At 35.9% G+C, this 20,159-nt stretch overlaps 1 protein-coding gene across 2 annotated transcripts in view; it reads right to left on the reverse strand.

Moving 5' to 3' along the window:
- The window catches only part of Dph6 (diphthamine biosynthesis 6), a 122,739-nt gene that overhangs the window by 28,428 nt on the left and 74,152 nt on the right, over positions 1-20,159 (reverse strand). For both annotated transcript variants that reach the window (XM_006983854.4, XM_076570317.1), the window contains exons 4-5: positions 15,732-15,805; positions 13,232-13,350 (exon numbers count right to left, since the gene is read on the reverse strand). In XM_006983854.4, the coding sequence (XP_006983916.1) occupies positions 13,232-13,350; positions 15,732-15,805 (193 nt within the window). The remainder of the gene's footprint in view (positions 1-13,231; positions 13,351-15,731; positions 15,806-20,159) is intronic.

Here is a 20,159-nt window from a genome sequence, read left to right on the forward strand (position 1 = left end):
AAAAGGAAAAACCTGGTTCAATCCACTCCTCCTCCATTTCTATTGAAAAAAGGGCAGGTCTCCAATGGACATCAACCAGAATGCCAATGGAGAATAAAGGTTGCACTGAATTTGTTCATTAACTCTGGATAATATGTACACTTTAACAATTTTAATTTTTCTAAATCATTAACATCAATTTCGTTTCTCTTTTTATTTTCAATTTCCTTTCCAGTTTTTAAAATAATTTTCAGTGTTCAAAACTCTCATCTCTTTGGTTGAGATGAGATTATTCCTATGTATTTTATTCATGTTTCCATTTTGAATGGGATTGTTTTCCTGATTTCATTATCTGATAGTTCACTATTTGTATGTAGAGATACAATTGCTTTTTAGTATGCTGATTTTATGTGCTGATGTTTTACTGGGTAGCTAATCTTAACTTTTTGTTAAGTCTTTAGAGTTTTCTCTGTCCTTGATCAGGATACCATTAGCAAACAGAAATAATTTGGTTTGTTTATGACTTTGTGCTTTTTATTTCTTTTTCTCATTTAATTGCTTTGACTAAGATTTCTAGTAGTATGCTGACTAGACATGGTAAGAGTAGGCAGCCTTGTCTTGTATTGTGGTCTTGTTACACTTTTTCAAGATAAATATACGAGCACTAGCATTTAATCATGTAAATTTCTTCACTATCCTACATTCCTCAATGGATTATGGAATACAGAATATGAAATTATAAGGGGTCTAGTTATGACTTCTACAGTGTGAGAATAACTTGCTAGAAAATGAAGTACACATAACTGGAAAATACTGGTTTTCCTCAGAACTTTCCTCCTGATATGTAAGACTTCACTTGCTTCTTATGTACATTTACTCTGTGTATTTAAACTTATATAGGTCAGCATAAGATGAGAGATTAACAATAAAATACCTCTTGTATGTTAAGAGTCCTATACATGTTATAACACAACTTTGAGCTACAGTTTTAATACATTATGTTGTGATCTCAGCTAAAATGGGATCGCTCATTTTCAATCCCTCCAAATTAGGAATATTTATATTATGTATATTACACCGGAAAATTATCATCACTGTTATTTGAGCTTACTGCAAAGCTGACTCTCGAAGTGGAGTCTCCCCGCAACATCCCGTTTTTTTCATTTAAACATTTTTGTCTAAAGTGTTTTCCAAGGCCCCTGGAGATGGGCTGGCCTCACTGACTCTGTGGCAGAGAAAGAACAGCAAAACAGCCAGAATAAAAACACTGTGTCCTTAACAAGTGCTTGAAGGTAAACCATTTCTAACAGATGTTCCTGTTGTTTATCCCATGATACAAAAGTGCCTACAGTATAAAAGAAAACTGGAAGTACATTCATGAAGAGTAAGCTCAATTGGAAGTCCAGCTGAGTGCCTTGACATCCTCACTTGATTTCTGCTGGGTGTTTGTAAGCCTGATTTGATGTTGCTAACTTTCTACTGTTATTTGTTTTACTTGGAAGTCTTACCCAAGTGCTCATTCTGCTCTGCTCAACACTATCAGGAACTCCAGCTGAGTGCCTTGTCTATCTATATCTGCAGGATGCTTTGAGTACCCAATTTGATGATGTTCTGTTGTCAATCTACTATCTACCTGTCTGTTTGTCTGCCTGTCTTGGTGTTTCTATTGCTGTGAAGAGACACCATGACCACAGCAATTCTTATAAAGGAAAACATTTAATTCGAGACGGCTTACAGATTCAGGGGTTTAGTCCATTATCATCACAGTGGGAAGCATGGTGGCAAGCAGGCAGACATGGTGCTGAAGAAGGAGCTGAGAGTTCTACATGTGAATTGGCAGGCAGCAGGAAGAGAGAGTGAGACACTGGGCCTGGCTTGAGCTTCTGAGACTTCAAAGCCCACCCTCAGTGACAGACTTCCTCTAAAAAGGCCACACTTCCTTCAACAAGGCCACGGTGCCACTCACTATGAGACTATGGGAGCCACTTTCATTCAAACCACCATGCTATCTATCATGGATCATAGAAAATAATAAACATAAATTTTTGTATAGTCATAATAAGCTACAGAGACAAAAAACATGACTAGCTGACTTCTTTTAGAAGAAGTTTTCAATTTACTACATATTATCATGGACATTGTTGTAGTGCAAACTATCTGACATATCTGTATGTGTGACACAGAGAGTTAGCTTTTAGAGTAGCATACATTATTGCAGGGTCCTTTCACATTTATTTGTGAATATTGTATTTTTTTTTAATTTTAAGAGGGATAACTATTGGGGGAGGTGAAGGCTGACAGGTTTCAATTTTAAATTTTAGGGCAGAGGGGGTGGCATAGTTGTTAATGCACTTACCCTGTATGAATAGTACCTGCATTTGATTCCCCAAACTCACATACAAATGCTGGGCATGGTGGGGTTCACATCTAATTCAGTGTTGGGAGATACAGACAGGAAGATCCATGGGGCCCCCTTGTCAGGCAGTCTTGCCTAATTGGTCATATCTAGGCCAATGAAAGGCTGCTCCTTAAAGCAGGTGAATGGCTGTTCCTGATGACGACGACACTGCAGTTCTTCTCCATCCTAAATACACATGCACATAACTGTGCACACACATCCACATACAACTAAGTATCCACATGCACATGAACACACATATCTAATGTATGACTATTTAGTAGACATTTCTTGAAGTTTGTATATGCACAAATATCCCTATATACACATATATAAATAAGATAAATATTCTATATATCATACATTTGAATATATATGGGCAAAATACTTTGGTTATGGAATCTCAATTTATTTAAAAAGTTCAAGGAACATATCCATATCAGAATCAGATATTACAGGGTTAACTTTTGTTAAAACAGCCTGCCTCACATGAAGGAACAATGAGCTAATATTAAAATAAACCAAATCAGCATTCCTTTTCCCTGCTGTTATAATCGGTAATTCCACTTATGAAACTAAGAAAATGATGCTTCTATTCAGAGATAGCCAGCTGTATGACTAGTTGTATTTGAATTTCAAACTGAAGATTATATCAAAATTACTTAAAAGTTGAGATATAATCCTTAATTTTGTTTCATAAGTTGAAAATTATAAATAATTTATGATACAGCTGGGAATGGTAAAACTTTGAAGCTTTAAAAAAAATCTGTACTAAATTACTCTAAGTGAAGACAGAATATATTTAAATCACAATTAACTATACTTTAAATCATATTAAGTAATCTTTTTTAACGAAATAATTATTTGAACCAAGTTCAGGTATAAAATTTGCTAACTATAGAATATAAAAGAATAACATAAATTGCTTTTAACCTTTGCTGTTAAGCATTCTTTCTAGAAAGGCTATTATAATGCATGATTTTAATTATGTCCATTATTATCCAAATGAATGGCAGAAGAGTACAATGAGAGGGAGCAATAATTAACATGCCGTAGCATGGCTTATTTGGGCAGTTAGATGCAAAATCAGATTAAGGTAATGTATAGAACTACCACAAGTGAGTGTGCGTGGGAGTGGAACCTAGCAATTGGGAAGGCCACACAATTAAAGCACATGGTCTAATTAGTATGGGCATCTCTTATTGTGAACCCAAAAGGTGAGATTAAAAAGTGTACAGTAAATTTGGAAAGAAAATTCTAGTTAGCAGTCTTTTGAGAGAGAAGTAAAGAGTTTAAAAGCAATTCAAGCTTCTTAAAAGAAACAGGAGCACAGTAGCTACCAGTGATTATGCATCATGACCTTATCTGAAAGGTCAAAGGAGAAGGCTGTGCACAGCCAAAAGAAGAACTGGAAACAGCTCCACAGAACTGCTCCTGATGCTGTCGAAAGTGTCTATATCATCTTATAATATAGTGTTTTAAAAATCAAAGACCAGAGGAGTATGGTTGGGAAATGCAGAATCTGAGATATAAAAAGGACAAAGAGTAACAGGAAGTCAAGACAGGTGCATGAGTGGAAGCTCTGGGCTGCTCAGGAAGAGGACTCAACCAGAGAGGAGGGCAGCAGGGCACTTCCCTGGGTCTGTGCTGCCCTGCTCGGCACAGCTGTGCAGCCGGTGAGGAAAGGACTACTCCAAGGGCACTTTGAGAACTAGTGGAGCAGCAGCAAAGAGCAATATCCTAGGGGGAAAGAAGAGAGCAACTGGAGAAATTCCACAGCAATAAATCACCACAGCCAGATGGTGTTCAACTGAGAGTTTCTGAAGGAAATAAAGTGTGACATGGCTGAGCATCCGAAAACCAGCAACTGTTTCTGAACAGTGCTGTTTTGCTAATATGAAAGCTTTCTTTAGGAAAGAGCAATAATAAAATGAAGATTTATCGAGGTATAGATGAGAAGCTCTTGGGTTGATAATGGAGAAACTGATAGAGTCTAATTAAGAATAGCTTCCTTCTACATCAGGATAAGGTTAACTGGCTGAGGTCAAATCACCTACTGAGTCTATAAAGAGAACACTGTTTCTCTCCATCCTATTAAACTTATCAGGAAATGTCAATAAAATACTAGATAGAACTAAAACAGTAAATGTAATTTATTTGGGAATTACATGAAGCTTTTAACAAGGTCACATGAGACTGTTGGGGGAAATAAATAAGCACAATCTTCAGGAAGAGAGGCCACAGGAGAAACTTCAGCCATTAATTGTAAAACTTGCTAAGTAAGGAAAACAAAGTTTCAGGGACAATTTCTCTTTTGTTCCCTAGCATTGGGTCATAGGCATCTTTTAATGTTAGCCAAAAGAGTGAAAAACTTGAAGTGTATATTCAAAATCTGAAGAAAGAAAATGGAGGTCACTGGTAACACAGATTTCCTTCCTACTAGGAAAAGAAGAATTTTACCAGGGCCAACAGGCATGGTGATAGTGTGGAAGGAAGCTGAGCTCCCAAATCCAGGAAGTAAACAAAAGTTCATCAGGCAACAGGGAAAGAAGCAGATAACAATGTTTATATTGGTGAACTGGAATCTGAAAGCCCCAATTCACTCTAAGTTTCTTATCAGTATGCTGAGTATAATCAACAGATTTAAAAGGGAACTAACAAGCATTGCTGTTAGTACTGTCAGACTGATTTTACATATCAAATTAGGACTGTCTCCCTCAGTGGACTCAGTTTCCGACAGTATATTTACTGAATAATACATACTTATTTGCCCATGACCAGGTTATTTAAAATAATTCTGTAGAACTATCTTCATAGGCAGTATTATATTGCTTCAAAGTTAGAAAAGGGAAGCCAGTAGTATAGTACTCAAAAGTTAGAAAAGGGAAGCCAGTCTTCATCCTTCAGTTTACCAACTTCTGTTTACCATTTCTGTCTCAAGAAGGAGCACAATTATATAGGGAAAAAGCAAGGACCAGAAGCAGAAATTTGAAATCCATTCAAAAGCCTGGGACACCCTTCTGTGCCATTACGTGACTGCACCAAATGTTAGGAAGCTCCCAGAACAAACCAAGACTTCTCTCACCTGTAACTTTTTCTTGCTCTTAGCACTATCCTGCGAAGACACAAAAAGTACCAACAGCCTTTCAAATATTGTAGATTGCTATTAAAAGTTCTTATTCTCTTTGGCATAGTAAACTGCTGCCTCCATCTCAGGCTAAATACAGAAATCCTTCAATAATGCTCATCCGGTACCATTGCTGTCCTTCCATTGTTCTGGAAACTCTCTGCTCACTGAGTTATAGGTGTTTCTCTGTGCCATTTTCAAAACAGTCACACTTCTTGAAGAAGCAATTTCAAATCATGGTAAGGAAATACAAAAAAAAAAAAAACCTTAACATTTTCATGTTAATACTTTTTGGAACTTCTATTGCTAATGTATTTTTATCTCTGTGTTTAGGGTGGTGTTTTTAACATTAATACCTTCTGAAAAGACCCAACTGTTTATACCATCTTGCCCCTACATTACTAGACCAGTAATCTTAAAGGTAACTACTACACATAAAACACAACACTCCACATTAACTTATTAATTCCACCCTGCCAATGTGCTTAGCCTCTTTGCCACCTCAAAGAACAACTGTCACAAATTAACATAGTGCAGAAAATTGCTAAGGCTGTTTCTCAATGGCTAGCAGTTAACAGTATCTATTTCATAATATATGTATACACACACACACACACACACACACACCTGCTGCACTCTCACTGGGCAGATGTGGTAGCTAGATTTATCCAATGAATATGAATCAGGACTGATTCAATTATCAAAAGTATTAGAATCTCAACAACCTCTAAGCCAACAACAAGTTAAAGAGCATGAAATTCAAGTACACATTCATATAACTGTTTGAAAAGCAAGAAGGGTTATATAAAGAAATAATGATGTCAGTATCATGGGGCCTTCCACAGTTGACACTGACTTCCGATCAAGTTCCTGTTACGTTCATTTGCGTAAGTAACTGGCTCCTTTGTTTTATATGTTTTAGGTACACAGTCTGATCTCACATAGGATAATGTCACTGAAAAGTATAAGCACATTAAATCACATTTTCAGTAGCAGTAGAATGTAATCTGAGGGCTGGCTCAGCTGTTAAAAGCTAGGTTCACAACTGAAACTATGAGAATGCAATCTGAAATATTTTCTTGTACATAAATTTAATAAGTTACAACTATAAAACCAAAATAGTCACTTTATTGGAGAAAAGAACAGGGTTAGGGATTAATATTTATTTTGGAACTGACTCTAAGAGTAAGTTAACCTTTTTAATTTGGAAATGAATTGAAAATGATCACAAATAATATTTCAAACATGTTCAAATTTTTCAAATCTCTTCAAATATGTTGCTGCTTATGTGAAACTGGAACTTTCTCAGTAAAAGAAAATTAAGGGGGAAAAGACATAAGTAGTCTGCAGCCCTGGGATGCTGACAAATGTAGAAGAAAGACACGAACGTTACACTCTATTAGCAGGCCTCCCTTCTTCCTGTTCTCAGTCCATTGTGTGTTAAAGCAAACAGTAGTGGTAATTTACCTAAAGATAAACAGGAAACCTTTAACTTTCCTTTCTGCCACATGATATGTTAAACAACCTTCATACTTAAAAAAATGCAATTATGAAGCACAGCTGAATGGCCCCAGAGCACACTGGCTCCATTCAATTTGCTTGTGCCTAATTACACCTGACCAAGGCAGGTGAGAAATGCATCCTGATAAGATCTTTTTTTTTTTTTTTTTTTTAATACTGGAGCTAAAAAAGAAATGAAATGAAATCAGTGATTTCCAATCCAATTATTATCTAAAACTATTGTTGTATTTGCTCTTTAAGACCTTTAAAAGCTGGGCTTTGTGAAACATCATTATAATTAGTTTTAAAGTGTCTGATGGGAATATTTCCTTCTAAAAACCTACTGTAACCAATGTAAGCCATTACCAATGTCAATCACAAATGCAATTCTTACATCTCTCAAGTTTAACATTTTAAAGCTAGTTTAAAATGTTATGATTTAGAAATATTATTTAGAAATAGCTTGAGGTTTCCTAGAACAGAGAACTACATCTTATCGGAAATATCCTAGCAAAGCAAGTGAGACCGTGAGGCTGCCAAGTACAGAAAGCAGAGAAGGACTGTAGGACTGAAAGGCAAAGCCCCAAGGTTTAACCACCGCCCGGTGGGAATGACTTTTATAAATGTATCAAAAAGACAGCTCATCTACAATAAATTAATAAACAAAAAGGATTGAATAGAAAAAATACAAGAAGAAAAACCTTTATGTACTTCTCTTGGACAGCCTCTCTAGGAGATACCAATGGGTAGGACCGAGACCACAGTCAAAATCAAAAGGAAAATCTGAGATACTACAAGGAATGATAGCCAGAACTGTAACTAAGATTTAGGAAATCTATAGATTATCTACTAAAAGCAGGCAGCAATAATCAAAATAAAATCGAGCCACTAGTGACACTTAAAACAAAACAATGCGATATGTAGCTTTAATCCCAAGACCGGGGGATGACTATGAATTCAGAGAGAGCCTGACCCAGTTATTAAGGCCTGGTAACAAACAAGTAAGCTATCTAGCAAGCAAACAAACATACAAGCCTATGACACTCCACTCCCCCACATAAAACTGACATAAAAACATTATTAAAATATAAACATTTCTAATATATAGCATATAAATCATGAGGCAGATGAGTCAAAAATATTTCAAGGCTTGTGCTAGGTAAAATATAGTTACAATGATGATAAATGCTGTGATCTCCATAGTACCATGAAAATAGATTTCAAATGAAAGAAAAATTAGTCATACAGAGGAAAGGCATTTCTCACCAGCAAAGCTATATTGAAGAATATTAAAGTGAGTTATTGAGGCAGTAGGAAGCTATACTAGAGTTAAACAAGTACATTAAAGGAGAATACAGTATAGTGAGAGGGAGAATACAGGTAATATACATAAATGTTACAGAAAGAAAATAATACACTGTAAAGATAGACACATGTGTAGATTAAAATGCAAGGTAACTATAACAAGTCCAGGAAAGAAGGAAAGTTAATGTATAGTAACCACTAGACAAGAATGAAAATAATATTTAATTAGTTAACTAATAAATGTAATAATGGGAGCAGATTAATAAAAGTCAAGAAAAAGGAGGAAAATCATATCAAATACCTTTTATAATTCAGATAAATAGAAGTTGACTATATAAATCCACATGCAATTGAAATCAACAAACAAAAGGTCAACTACAGAATCCTTCCAAGACTAGTGTAGAGCAGAAGACAGCTGAAGATGAAGTAAACCATGAAAATCCCAACAGAAAGCTCGTTCAGTCAACAGTGTCAGAAAACTTTGAAAATGAAGAGCTATTTTATAAAACCAACAGGGTTTCTTCTGTTGTAGTCTCCCACAACATAAAGCCATGTGCAATCAATAGGAGATTGGTCTTGGTCTTGTTTGTTCTACACAGGAGCTCACTCTGTAGCTCTGGCTTGGCTGGAACTTACTTATCCCTATAATCTTCAACAGTTAGAAATTATTTTAGAAACACATTTTTTTTTAAGAAAAATTTAGTTTAGCTAAGAGAAATAAACATTGATGAAGCTGAAGACTAAACTAACAGAGAAAAAGAATCTCTACTGAAAGTTTACCCCCAAGGAAATTTCCATGTCCAGATGTCTTAAGTAACCAACACATTGGAACATTAAGGAAGAATTACTACTAATTTCACAGAAAATCTTTTGGGCAACAGAAAAAGAGGAAGCATTTCAAATGTTGTGTTATAAAGCCTTATTACCCACACCTGTCACTACTATGAAAGAAAATTCTAGATCAGTCTTCTTATAAACATGAATGGAGAAGTCCTAAATAGGGCCAAGCAAATTAATCAAGCACTATGTAGAGAAATTGACTCATTAGAGACATTATCATGGACCCCAGGTGATCTTAACAGATTTACAAAAATAAGGAGAATTATAGAATCCTTCTTTATTTCCTAACAATGCTGAGGAAAATTACCTTAGTTTTGTAGAGATGTATAAAAAGAATGGTCACAAACTGTCCAATCAACAAAATGAGAATTTGGATTTAAGACTCCTTGAAAGCGAGTAGGTAAACGATTGCTTTAACAGTTTGACAATGTATGTCTCCTTTTTTTTTAAAGATTAATTACTTTCTTTTTTTTAAGAAAATTTTTTTATTCATTTTACATACCAATCAAAGATCACCCACCCCTCCAGCCTCTCCTTCCCAACCTAGTCCCCATTCCCTTCTTCAAGAAGTTTGTAAAGCCTCCTGTCGGAAGGTACATTTAGTGGAGGCAGGCCCAAGCCCTTCCTCCTGCCTCAAGGCTGTGTGAGGTCCCATCATAGGTAGTGGGCTCCAAAAAGCCTGATCGTGCACCAGGATTGGATTCTGATGCTACTGCCAGGGGGCCACACGTCTTACAATAGCAATTATGTAGTTTCTTGGTGCTGTGAACTGATGTGCACCAAATACAACTCTGTTAGGGATAGCTTGCTGTTATGAACTCCTGAGCACCTAGACCAGGTCCATTCAGAAAGCACAGCAAAGAAGCTTCCAGATGACTTTATAGACCAGACATTTACATTCCTCCCTGAACTGCTCAGTATTTCTCTTTTGGTACTCCAAGAGTTATGGAGATGACAAAAGTTGTTTTTCTAGATTCCAGGTCCACAATGTTTGGTTCAATGCTTTTTGCTTCACAACATTATTTCACATAGTCTTTTCATTAAAGGCAATTAAATGAAATTGAATTTATAGTACATCTTAATAGCAAAAATCTCAGTAAGAATTATTAAAATTTTTCACATGCATTATGTCCATTAGGGGCTATGCCCCTGCACTGGCAAGTACCTCTGTACCAAAACAACAGATGAAAAGAAAAGTCAGATACAAGTGGGCGCGGATAAAGAACATGACATCATGAAGGCTAAAGGTATGAAGCTCTTAAAGTTCAGAAAGACAGAGGCAGCGATTTCTTACACACACTATCAAAGGACAAATTTACAAAAATGAACCTCTACCAAACTGTATAAGCTTTCTGTGTCAAAGTGTACTATCGGAAAGTGAAGAAAAAACTGGGAGGATACAAACAGCACTGTTGTCATAGTGGCAAACTGGGAATGACTAGTCCAGGTTCACTACTAAGACAGTTAAATTATATTGTTATATGAAACAACATCTTGTCATGAGAATGGACAAAACACTACTGTCTCCAAAGTGTGGATGACTCATCAACCACATTTTGAACCAAAGAACTCACAAAGTTGAGAATACAGTATGCATCCGTTTATAAAACATTACAATCCACTATGAGAGTGTGACTCAGTTAAGGCACTAGCTTAGCATGTGGGAGACCCATCCTCCATTCCTTCCCCACAGAAGTTTTAAGATTAAAAGTAAGAAAAACTAACACAATTAGGTGTAAGTGGACTTGCTAACTTTGGAAGAGCAAGTATTGTTGAGAACAATAATACTTACTATTTAAATTAAGGAGTTTGGATCAGTTATGTTATATTTGATCAAAGTAATAATTAGCATTGTGTATTTTTGTATTTGTTATACTCCAGTAAAATTTCTTAAAGAATACAACATGAAGAACAACTACATTATATACATGGAAAAAACTCTTACAAATGCAAAGCAAAAAGGGTATGCTACAGATCAATATGTGGAAAAGATACAATTCATATAACAACAAAAAAGAGAGCAGAGTATTTCGATAAATATATCAATAAAAATTCTGAGAGATGACAAATTATCACTTACATTTGTAGCTATGGGAAAGGGGATGGTTAGCCAGGGAAATTAAAACCAAACACCTAGCCACCTTTCCTTTGAAGATGTATGATGTACTAAGAATTCACACAATTCTGCACTGCCCATCTGTTCTGCTTCCTGCCATGACCTCCAGTTCCCTGCTCCTGTTCACATGCCTGCCCTCTGCTGCCATGCTGGCCCTCTATGACAGAATCTTACAGTATGTGCTGTTTCCTCCATAGCTTGTTTTCCATCATAGTGCTTTAATGCAGCAACAGAAACTTAGCAAATAGTGACCCCAAGGTTATACAGATTATTTATTGGGAATACCTTATATGTCCATGTAGAACTGAGTCTTTCTACCATGGGATCATTCTGCAGAAAATGGATTTTTTTTAACCATAAAAGAGTTTTATTTATTTTTTCAGATAATTTTAATGAATAAAAGTGGATAAGAAACCTATGCTGTATCATGTATATGCTTCTATGTATTCAAAGGGACTGTGAGTCCTCAGGAAAGTTTTCTTCAAGAGTGTTAGAATAAACTTCACAAGTGCATATCTTTAGGCAGTCAACAGAAATCACATGTTATACATGTTAAAATCTGATCTAAACTTTTGTTATGTAGACACACAGGACAAATAAATTAATTCAGTTGTATTTTTACAAAAGGTTTAAAAGCATTAACTCACCATTTCTATTCCCCCCATGAGAAGCCCAAACTTAATAAAGACACACAACACTAGTTATATATTATCATAAAGGGGGCAATGTTAAATTCTATGGCTTCCAATGAGGTCCTAATACAGTGTAAGATCTGGTAATAAAAGAGACACATTATCTTCCAGCATGGTATGGGGTAAGCACAGCACTGTATCATCTTAGAAAATCCAGGAGACATTAAGAATCCTGGAAAGCAACAGAGCACAGTCTGCACAGCTTCACATAGAACCTCAGCAGTAAATATAGCTCCAGTGCAAACTTTACTCGAAGAGATGCCCAGTAGACATTTTACTCAGAAAAGTGAAAAATCTTGTCAATCATTCTCATTTTAGCAGCTAAAGAGAATGGCTGTCCATTCACTACCCAAGCCCTCTAAACTTTCTTTAACTTCAGCAAAAAAAGCAGAGCAATGTTTATCAAGAAATGTTAAGTGCTGCACACTCTTCACCCTTTCTTAAATGCTCCATGACAATATGAATTTATTCCTGAAATCATCTCAGATACTGATAAGGTGAGCACTCGGAAGTGTGATACACAGTTTAGGCTTTGCTACCCTGCACCTTCATTGCATTCTCTGTAATGGGTTCATGGATTAAATACAATGGTCTCAAACATGTCTCAAAAATGAAAACAAAGATATAAAATCAAAACAACAAACTCACTGTGTACATACATATCAAATAAAACTCTCAGATGTGATTTTTTATGATCCTTGACAAAAAATAATTCTCTTTTAAAAATAACACAGAGAAAAGCATTCTGTTTTAATATTATTCATAATGATAAAACACAAGGTAAATATTTGGTGCTAATTATGTATCTTAAGAGGCTTCCAAAAAGACAAACACCAAACAAACCACCTCTAACAATTCCTATATATTATGTTCTACATTAACCTTACTTCCAAATTATACAGAAATTTGGAAAATTACAACATCAGTTTTTTATCGTCAAGTATATATTTAAAATGAGATGTTCACTACTATTCTCTCTGGCAAACATGGAAAGGGTGATTTAGAAATGTTCTCTCTCTCTCTCTCTCTCTCTCTCTCTGACATACACATACTCTCTCTCTCACATACATTCTTTTACACACACACTGTCTCTCTGACACTGACACACACACACACACACACACACACACACACACACACACACACACAGTGTTTACTTCATTTGTGACTCCACATATCTGTAAGTAAATCATCAACCCTTCTTCTGTGCATATTAGTGGCCTAAGATTATCTATATGGCAGTAGACAACAGCTTGGAAAATTTGGTTACACACCCAAAGCCGCTACTTTGATGATAATGGCTTCAATGTTAGATGCTATCATCTCTCGGAGCAAGTCTTCCTGGTTTCTCTGCCAAAGGTAAGTTAAAGGCTGGAGATTAAGCCGTTTACATCTACAAAGTAAAAAGAAAAAAAACAAAAACAACAAAATAAATGATACAGTTTTGTTCTATTTTAGGGTCCCTAGCAATCTGATTTTAAACATAATGCTTCTTTCAATGATTTTAACATTTAAAATGCTCTTTCTTCTTCTCTTCCTCCTCTTATTTTTTTAAATGTCTTGTGGGGCCAGAGAGATGGCTCAGGGGATAAAGGTACTTGCTGTCCGAGTTCAATTCTGCAAATCCCATTGTGGAAGGAGAGAAACACCTCCCACGATTTGTCCTCTGGACTCCATGTATGCACCACGGGAAGTATATATCCACACATTCACAAATACAAAGGAAAAAAAATGGGAAAAAATGTAAAAATCCTTTTCACATTTAATTTTTTATGGACTATGTCCAAACATAAATTAATCTCCAGGAAGACTAGAAACATCAACTTTAGTAAAGCTTTAAGCTTAGAAATCAGTGTCAAAAGCATACCATGACAATTAATAATTATTCTCATTTTCAGTACTCCCATAGGTTGGCAAAGAGAGAAAAGTGTGGTGATATTTTATTTGTGCTTTGATAAATAAAGCTTGCCTGGAGATAAGGGGGAAAAGACCAGCCATTTTAAGTAAACAGTCAGGCAGCACACACCCTTAATCAGATCACTTAGTAAGGGTCTCTGTGTGTTTAACGCCATACTAGGGAGCAGAACCAAGCTTGGTGACACAGGCCTTTAATCTCAGTACCAACCATTGAGACCTGGAGGTCTGTACAGACAGACAGTGACAAGGATGTGAGGTAGCTGGGCTAAGAGCCTATGAGAGGGCAGAAAAGCAAGGCATATAAAGGCATGAGAAGACAGGAAGTAGCTCCCATTTGGAAGCTGCAGAGTTGGTGAGGTAAGGTTGGCTGGTGGCTTTCCCTATTTCCCTGATCCCTAAGGCTTTCACCCCTATATTTAGCTCAGTGTTTTTTATTTAATAAGACCATTTAGAAATTTGTCTAAAGAAAGGTACAATTGTGTGGGCAGAGGTGTGATGATCTCACATTTTACAAGTTTATCAGAATCTCCATCCACTAAAAGTCGATGCGGAAGAGGAGGTGAAACATTCCTAAGTGTTTTCAGTTTGACTAGGTTTTAGATGACTGATTTGCTCATGGAAATGTATTGCCTATATCTTAAGCCACCAATTAAAAGTATTATTAATTCATATTCTTAATTTATATTCTTAGTTTTCTAAGAGTGATTTGACATACCTAGGGGATATGGTCACTGGAAAGCTGCTCATGTTCAAGTGGATGGGCATGTAGCACATGCACATAGACAGCACTATTCAGACTCAGTGTGCTACTGAAGAGAAGAGGAGGGGCAGGGGGACTTGTGGGGTTCTCAGGAGAGGAGGTAGCAGGAAATAGTGGGATTATGGTAATGTCTATTGTCTACACATATAAATTTCTCAAAGACAAAAATTTAAAAAATAGTAAACAAATACGGCTCTTGTTAATTAGGTAAACATATGTTTAGCTCTATAGAGCATCTATAACAGACGTGCTTATGATTTGGGTACAATTATTTATTTTTCTATTCATTAACAATGTTATTTATTTATTTATTTTCACATTATTTTTTTTAATTCATCTATTCATTTTACATCCTTGCTGCAGCCTCCCCCACCCCAGACTTTCTCTCCCAACCCCTCTTCTCCATCCACCCCTCTCCCCAGTCCTCTCCTCTTCTGTCTCCATCCAGGGAAGGGCAGGTCTCCTATGAGTATTAATAAAACATGGCATATCAAGCTGCAGTAAGACTAAGCACCTTCTCATGTATTAAGGCTGGGCAAGCTGACTCAGTATGAGAAGTAGGGTCCCAAAAGCCAGTAAGAGTCAAATAGCAGGCCCTGTTCCTACTGTTAGGAATACTACAAGAAGACCAAGTTACACACAACTGTAATGTGTATGCAGAGGGCCTAGGTTAGTCTCATGTAGGCTCCCTGGTTGTCAGTTCAGTCTCTGTGAGCCCCTATGGCCCAGGTTAGTTGACCCTGTGAGCCTTCCCATTGTGTCCTTGACTTCTCTGGCTCCTACACTCCTTTCTCCTCCACCTCCATAAGATTCCCAAACTCCACTTAATGTGTGGCTGTGGGTCTCTGCATCTGCCTCCATCATTTGCTGGATGATGCCTCTCTGATGACAATTGGGCTAGGTACCAATCTGGTCACAAGATGCGGCCAATTCAGGCTACTTAGCCACTAGTGCTAGGGGTCTAAGCTGCGGTCCTCCCCATTGGAGGAGGTTGGGATTATAATTCAGTCCTTGTACATTCTGATATTAAGCTTAGTCCTCAATCCTGATTTTTAAATTATTTATGTTGTTTAAATATGAGATTGATGTTCTCTTACACATTTTCTACTCGCACACGTTGGTAATCAGAAAGTATGGCACCTACTGATACCCCTTCTATTTCTTCTTTTTCCTAAAAATAAAAGAAAAAAATATAAATTAAAAGAATAGGCATGTGGTTTGTATCATACTCTGAAAATTATACATGAACTCCATGTTATCTAAGAAGCCACCTTCAAATCAAAGTAATTTCCTAGAAATACCCATTTTGGAAAATTATTTGTACATATATTGTAATCATTCTCCCAGTGGCAAGGAAAGTAATTATTCCTCTACTTAAATTTTAACTACAGACCTACACTCATGGAGAAAGAAAAAACTTGGAAGCAGTTCCAAGGTGTTTTCACATTTATATACTTAATGATACTGAAATTCTACCAAAGACAATATTTTCCTAGATTGATTAATTTCTAAAATTTGCATAGTAGTATCAACAGATATGCTACACAATGGTTTTTAATCCATATCCTAGAAAAAGAGGAGCAGTACAGAGGCATCTAGAATGCAGAAAACTTTGAGGTACTGCTCAGTAAAACACAGTACATAAAGAATCCTAACACACATAGAAGGAATGGATTCTCATCAATACAGTCACAAGTGAGAGCACCATTATGGTCCAATGGGCTACAGACTTTGTCTAACATACTCATGAATGAACTGAAGGAGAATGTACAGTCACATATAATCATGTTTGCAGATGGCTAGGGTGGATCAAAAGGTAAAGATCAATCAAGTACAAAGACTCATATAAACAACTGAGGAATTTAAAAGAACTGATCTAAAATGAGACTTAATGTAAAGAAGTATAATATACTTAACCAAGGGAGAATAATATACACCATAGATATGAATCAGGGAAATGTCATTTATGATACAGGTATGAAGGGAGTGAATATGAGAAATTACTAATATGTCCTGAGTAGAAATTCTCTGAATACTTGTAAGAGAAAATCCATCTTCGCATAAAAAGCTGATAGAAGAAATCACTTCAGAGAGATGTCTTTTTGGTAATACACTGGTTTACCAACCATGGTAACTTGACAACAGAAGTAATAGTGTTTCAAAGAAAACAAATCATGCTTCCAGGAACAATGAAATAATCCTGACATGCTGATATAACAGTGTATCCTAAAAGTATACCATAGTAAATAAACAAAGAATTATGTATCAGGAACTTTTCCTGACTTTGGAGAATTTAAAATATACCCACTAAAATTATAGAAAAATATCTTCCCCAACTGCCCCAAAATAAAATGATTATTCTTTTGGATAACATTTCAGGAAAAGAGGTATTTCCTTTATTTCCCCATCAGCAACTCTGTGAGGCTTTTAACCTTTTTTTAACCTTCCTAAAATTTTTCTTTTCATAAAGTCATTGTATTCTTCAGAAAAAGTCAAGGCACTATGTTTCTCATTAATAGATCATATAGTAGTAAAGGTATCAAAAGATCAACATTTTATTCTCTTCCTGTAACATATCTCTGAAGTTCTAACCTAGTAAATTTTGTAGCACTTGAATATATATATATATTCATACACCTTAAATTATTTTTGCATATTTGTATACATGTGTATACATGTGATAACACTCTGTTAATTATGGAAACAAAGATAGGCATAGGCAAAAGCTTTCTGTAAACAACTTCAATAGCAGAAGAAAAACCCCAAGAACTGGTAATAAGAGTGCATGGAATTGAAAGGCTCTGTACAGAAATGGACACTACCAACCATGAAGAGGCAGCATACAGAATGGGAGGCAAACTTTGCCAATTATTTTCAGACAAGGAACTAATATCTAGAATATATTAAGAACTGCAAAAATGAAGTTCAGTTTATGGCCATATTTGGAAGCCAACTGAGAGCCAATCTCTGGAGGATTTCTTTTATGGAGTCATAAAATACGGGACAAAGTGTGCATATATTTAAAATGCACATTCAGAGGGCTGGGGAGATGGCTCACCAGTTTAGAGTTAGAACTTCAACATGGAAATTTTGTGGTTACAGGATAAAATCTGAAATACTATCTAAAGAAGATGAGACTATAATTGCACACAGAATGCAAGTTTAGTGCTTAAGGGGATATAGAGAACTGTGTGTGAGTAGTCATCAAATGCTAGAAATAACAGCTTTCAGAAACCAGGGAGAATGTCACCAGTATACAGGAAGGCCACTGAATTTTGTATGTTCATTTGTGTCCTGCCACTTTGCTGAAAGTGATTATCAATCTAAGACATTTTGGTGGAGTCTTTAGGGTCTCGTGTATAGGATCATGCCATCTTCAAATAGGGATATTTTAATTTCTTCCTTTCTTCCTTTCATTTCCTTCTCTTGTCCTATTGCTCTGGATAGGACTTCAAGTACTATATTGAACATGAATGGGCAGCATGGACAGTCTTGTATTGTTCCTGATTTTAGTGAGAATGCTTTGAATTTTTCTCCATTTAGGATATTGGTTATATGTTTGTCATATATAGCATTTTTGACTCAAAATTCCAGTGCCAGGTATGAGATACCTCTTGGTGAGCTGTTAGTCAAGTAAGTCCCAGGGGCTCCCAAAATAATATGGGTTCTTGTCATTCCTCTTGGCTGTCCACCTGAACAAGTTGATCAGACCCTATTGCTAAAGATACTACACACCTTGGATGAAAGATACAGAACACTAAAACTGAACTAGAGGCTTCCTCCCTGGTGGTCAGGTTATATAGTACTGTAAGACACAAAGCAAACTGCTGGGGAAGACCTAATAACAAATCAGAAAGCATTAGAGGGGATAGCATGAATGTCTTTTTTTCTGGCTGAGCAGCCATTCATCTCTGGGTCTGTTGCCTTTCATTGCTAACAGAAGTTTTGCCAATTAAGACTGAGAGTTGCAATTGTCTATGAATACAAAGTTAAGTATTTAGAAGCAGCTTGTCAATAATAATAACTAAGTACCTTCCTACCCACCCCACACATCTATGATCTCATCAGCTGCAGGTTTTTAACCAGGTTTACAGTATCAGGCATTAATAGTCTTACCAAGATGAAAACCTATGAACTACAATATTAACCCACTAGGTAAGATTTGCTCATTAATATAACAATGGAATGCTTGTTACAAGAGCATGCTCCTTGATTGGTTTTGAGGTCTGCTCCATAAGAAGAAATCCATTCCTGGTCCTATAAACCCAGCTAACAATTCACAGCAGAAGAGGTTATAGATGTGTAATGCTCAAGGAGCAACATGGAAAAGGGGAGCAGGAAAAACATAAGAGTTAGAAGACAATTTGTTTTTTAAAATATAATCAACATCCAAAGCCAAAGAGGGTATGAGAAATGCATTAGCATCATTAAACAACAGTGTTGAGTTAGTTACTAACACATGACTTTCTGAAGGATAATTTCACAATGTGTATCATCCTGGTCTCACAAACCTTACAATTCTAAGTTTATATCAAGAAATATAGCAAGTGGAAGTAACTATAAACACGTTATTGTGAGGATATCCATCAAATTTATAATGTACATATAATTTGAACAAAAAGTGGAAAATCCTAGTCCCAAATAAAAATATTTGAATGAATTTTGGTATATTATGAAGAAAAATCAAAGCAGTCATGAAAAACATATTTTCCAAGGATATAAAGATATGAAACTATTTATGACTGAAAATTAGCTCAAGGAAATATACATGGAGCAAAAAACACATGAGTAAGAAAATCTATGGATATAGAAAAAGAAATAGATAAGATGATAATAATGATTTCCCAATAATATATTTCATTTTTGCATTTTATTTAAATTTTATACTTCCTCAAACATCATATTATTACTTCTTAATCATAGGAAAACTACTCAAAATTTACATGTGGATACATACATACATATATATGTGTGTGTGTGTATACATATTTATGTCTTTATTGTATGTCCTAGCAAGCTGGGATGCAAAATTACATGCTTACCAACACCAATTTTAAAAATTCTAATGTGTCCTATCTCACACACACACACACACACACACACACACACACACACACACACACACATATTTATATATACACACATACATATATACATAGACATAGATTCATAGATAGATATTAGCAGACTGGATATGGATGTGAGGTTTATTACTGAACATGATTTGGTAGAGTACAGAAGAGCACGGCAGAAAGAAAAGGGGAAGTGCTGTGGATATTGCTCTATATAAATAAAACACTGATGGCCAGTGACCAGACAAAAAGTATAGGTGGGACAAGGAGAGAGGAGAATTGGGAAAAAAAAAAAAAAAGAGGGAGAGACACTGCAGCCACCGCCAGGACAAGCACCATGTAAAGATGCCGGTAAGTCACCAGCCACGTGGCAAGGAATAGATTTATAAAAATGGGTTAATTTAAGATATAAAAATAGTTAGCAAGAAGCCTGCCATGGCCATACAGCTTAAA

Source organism: Peromyscus maniculatus, chromosome 4 (genome assembly GCF_049852395.1).
Source record: "Peromyscus maniculatus bairdii isolate BWxNUB_F1_BW_parent chromosome 4, HU_Pman_BW_mat_3.1, whole genome shotgun sequence".
NCBI lineage: Eukaryota > Metazoa > Chordata > Mammalia > Rodentia > Cricetidae > Peromyscus > Peromyscus maniculatus.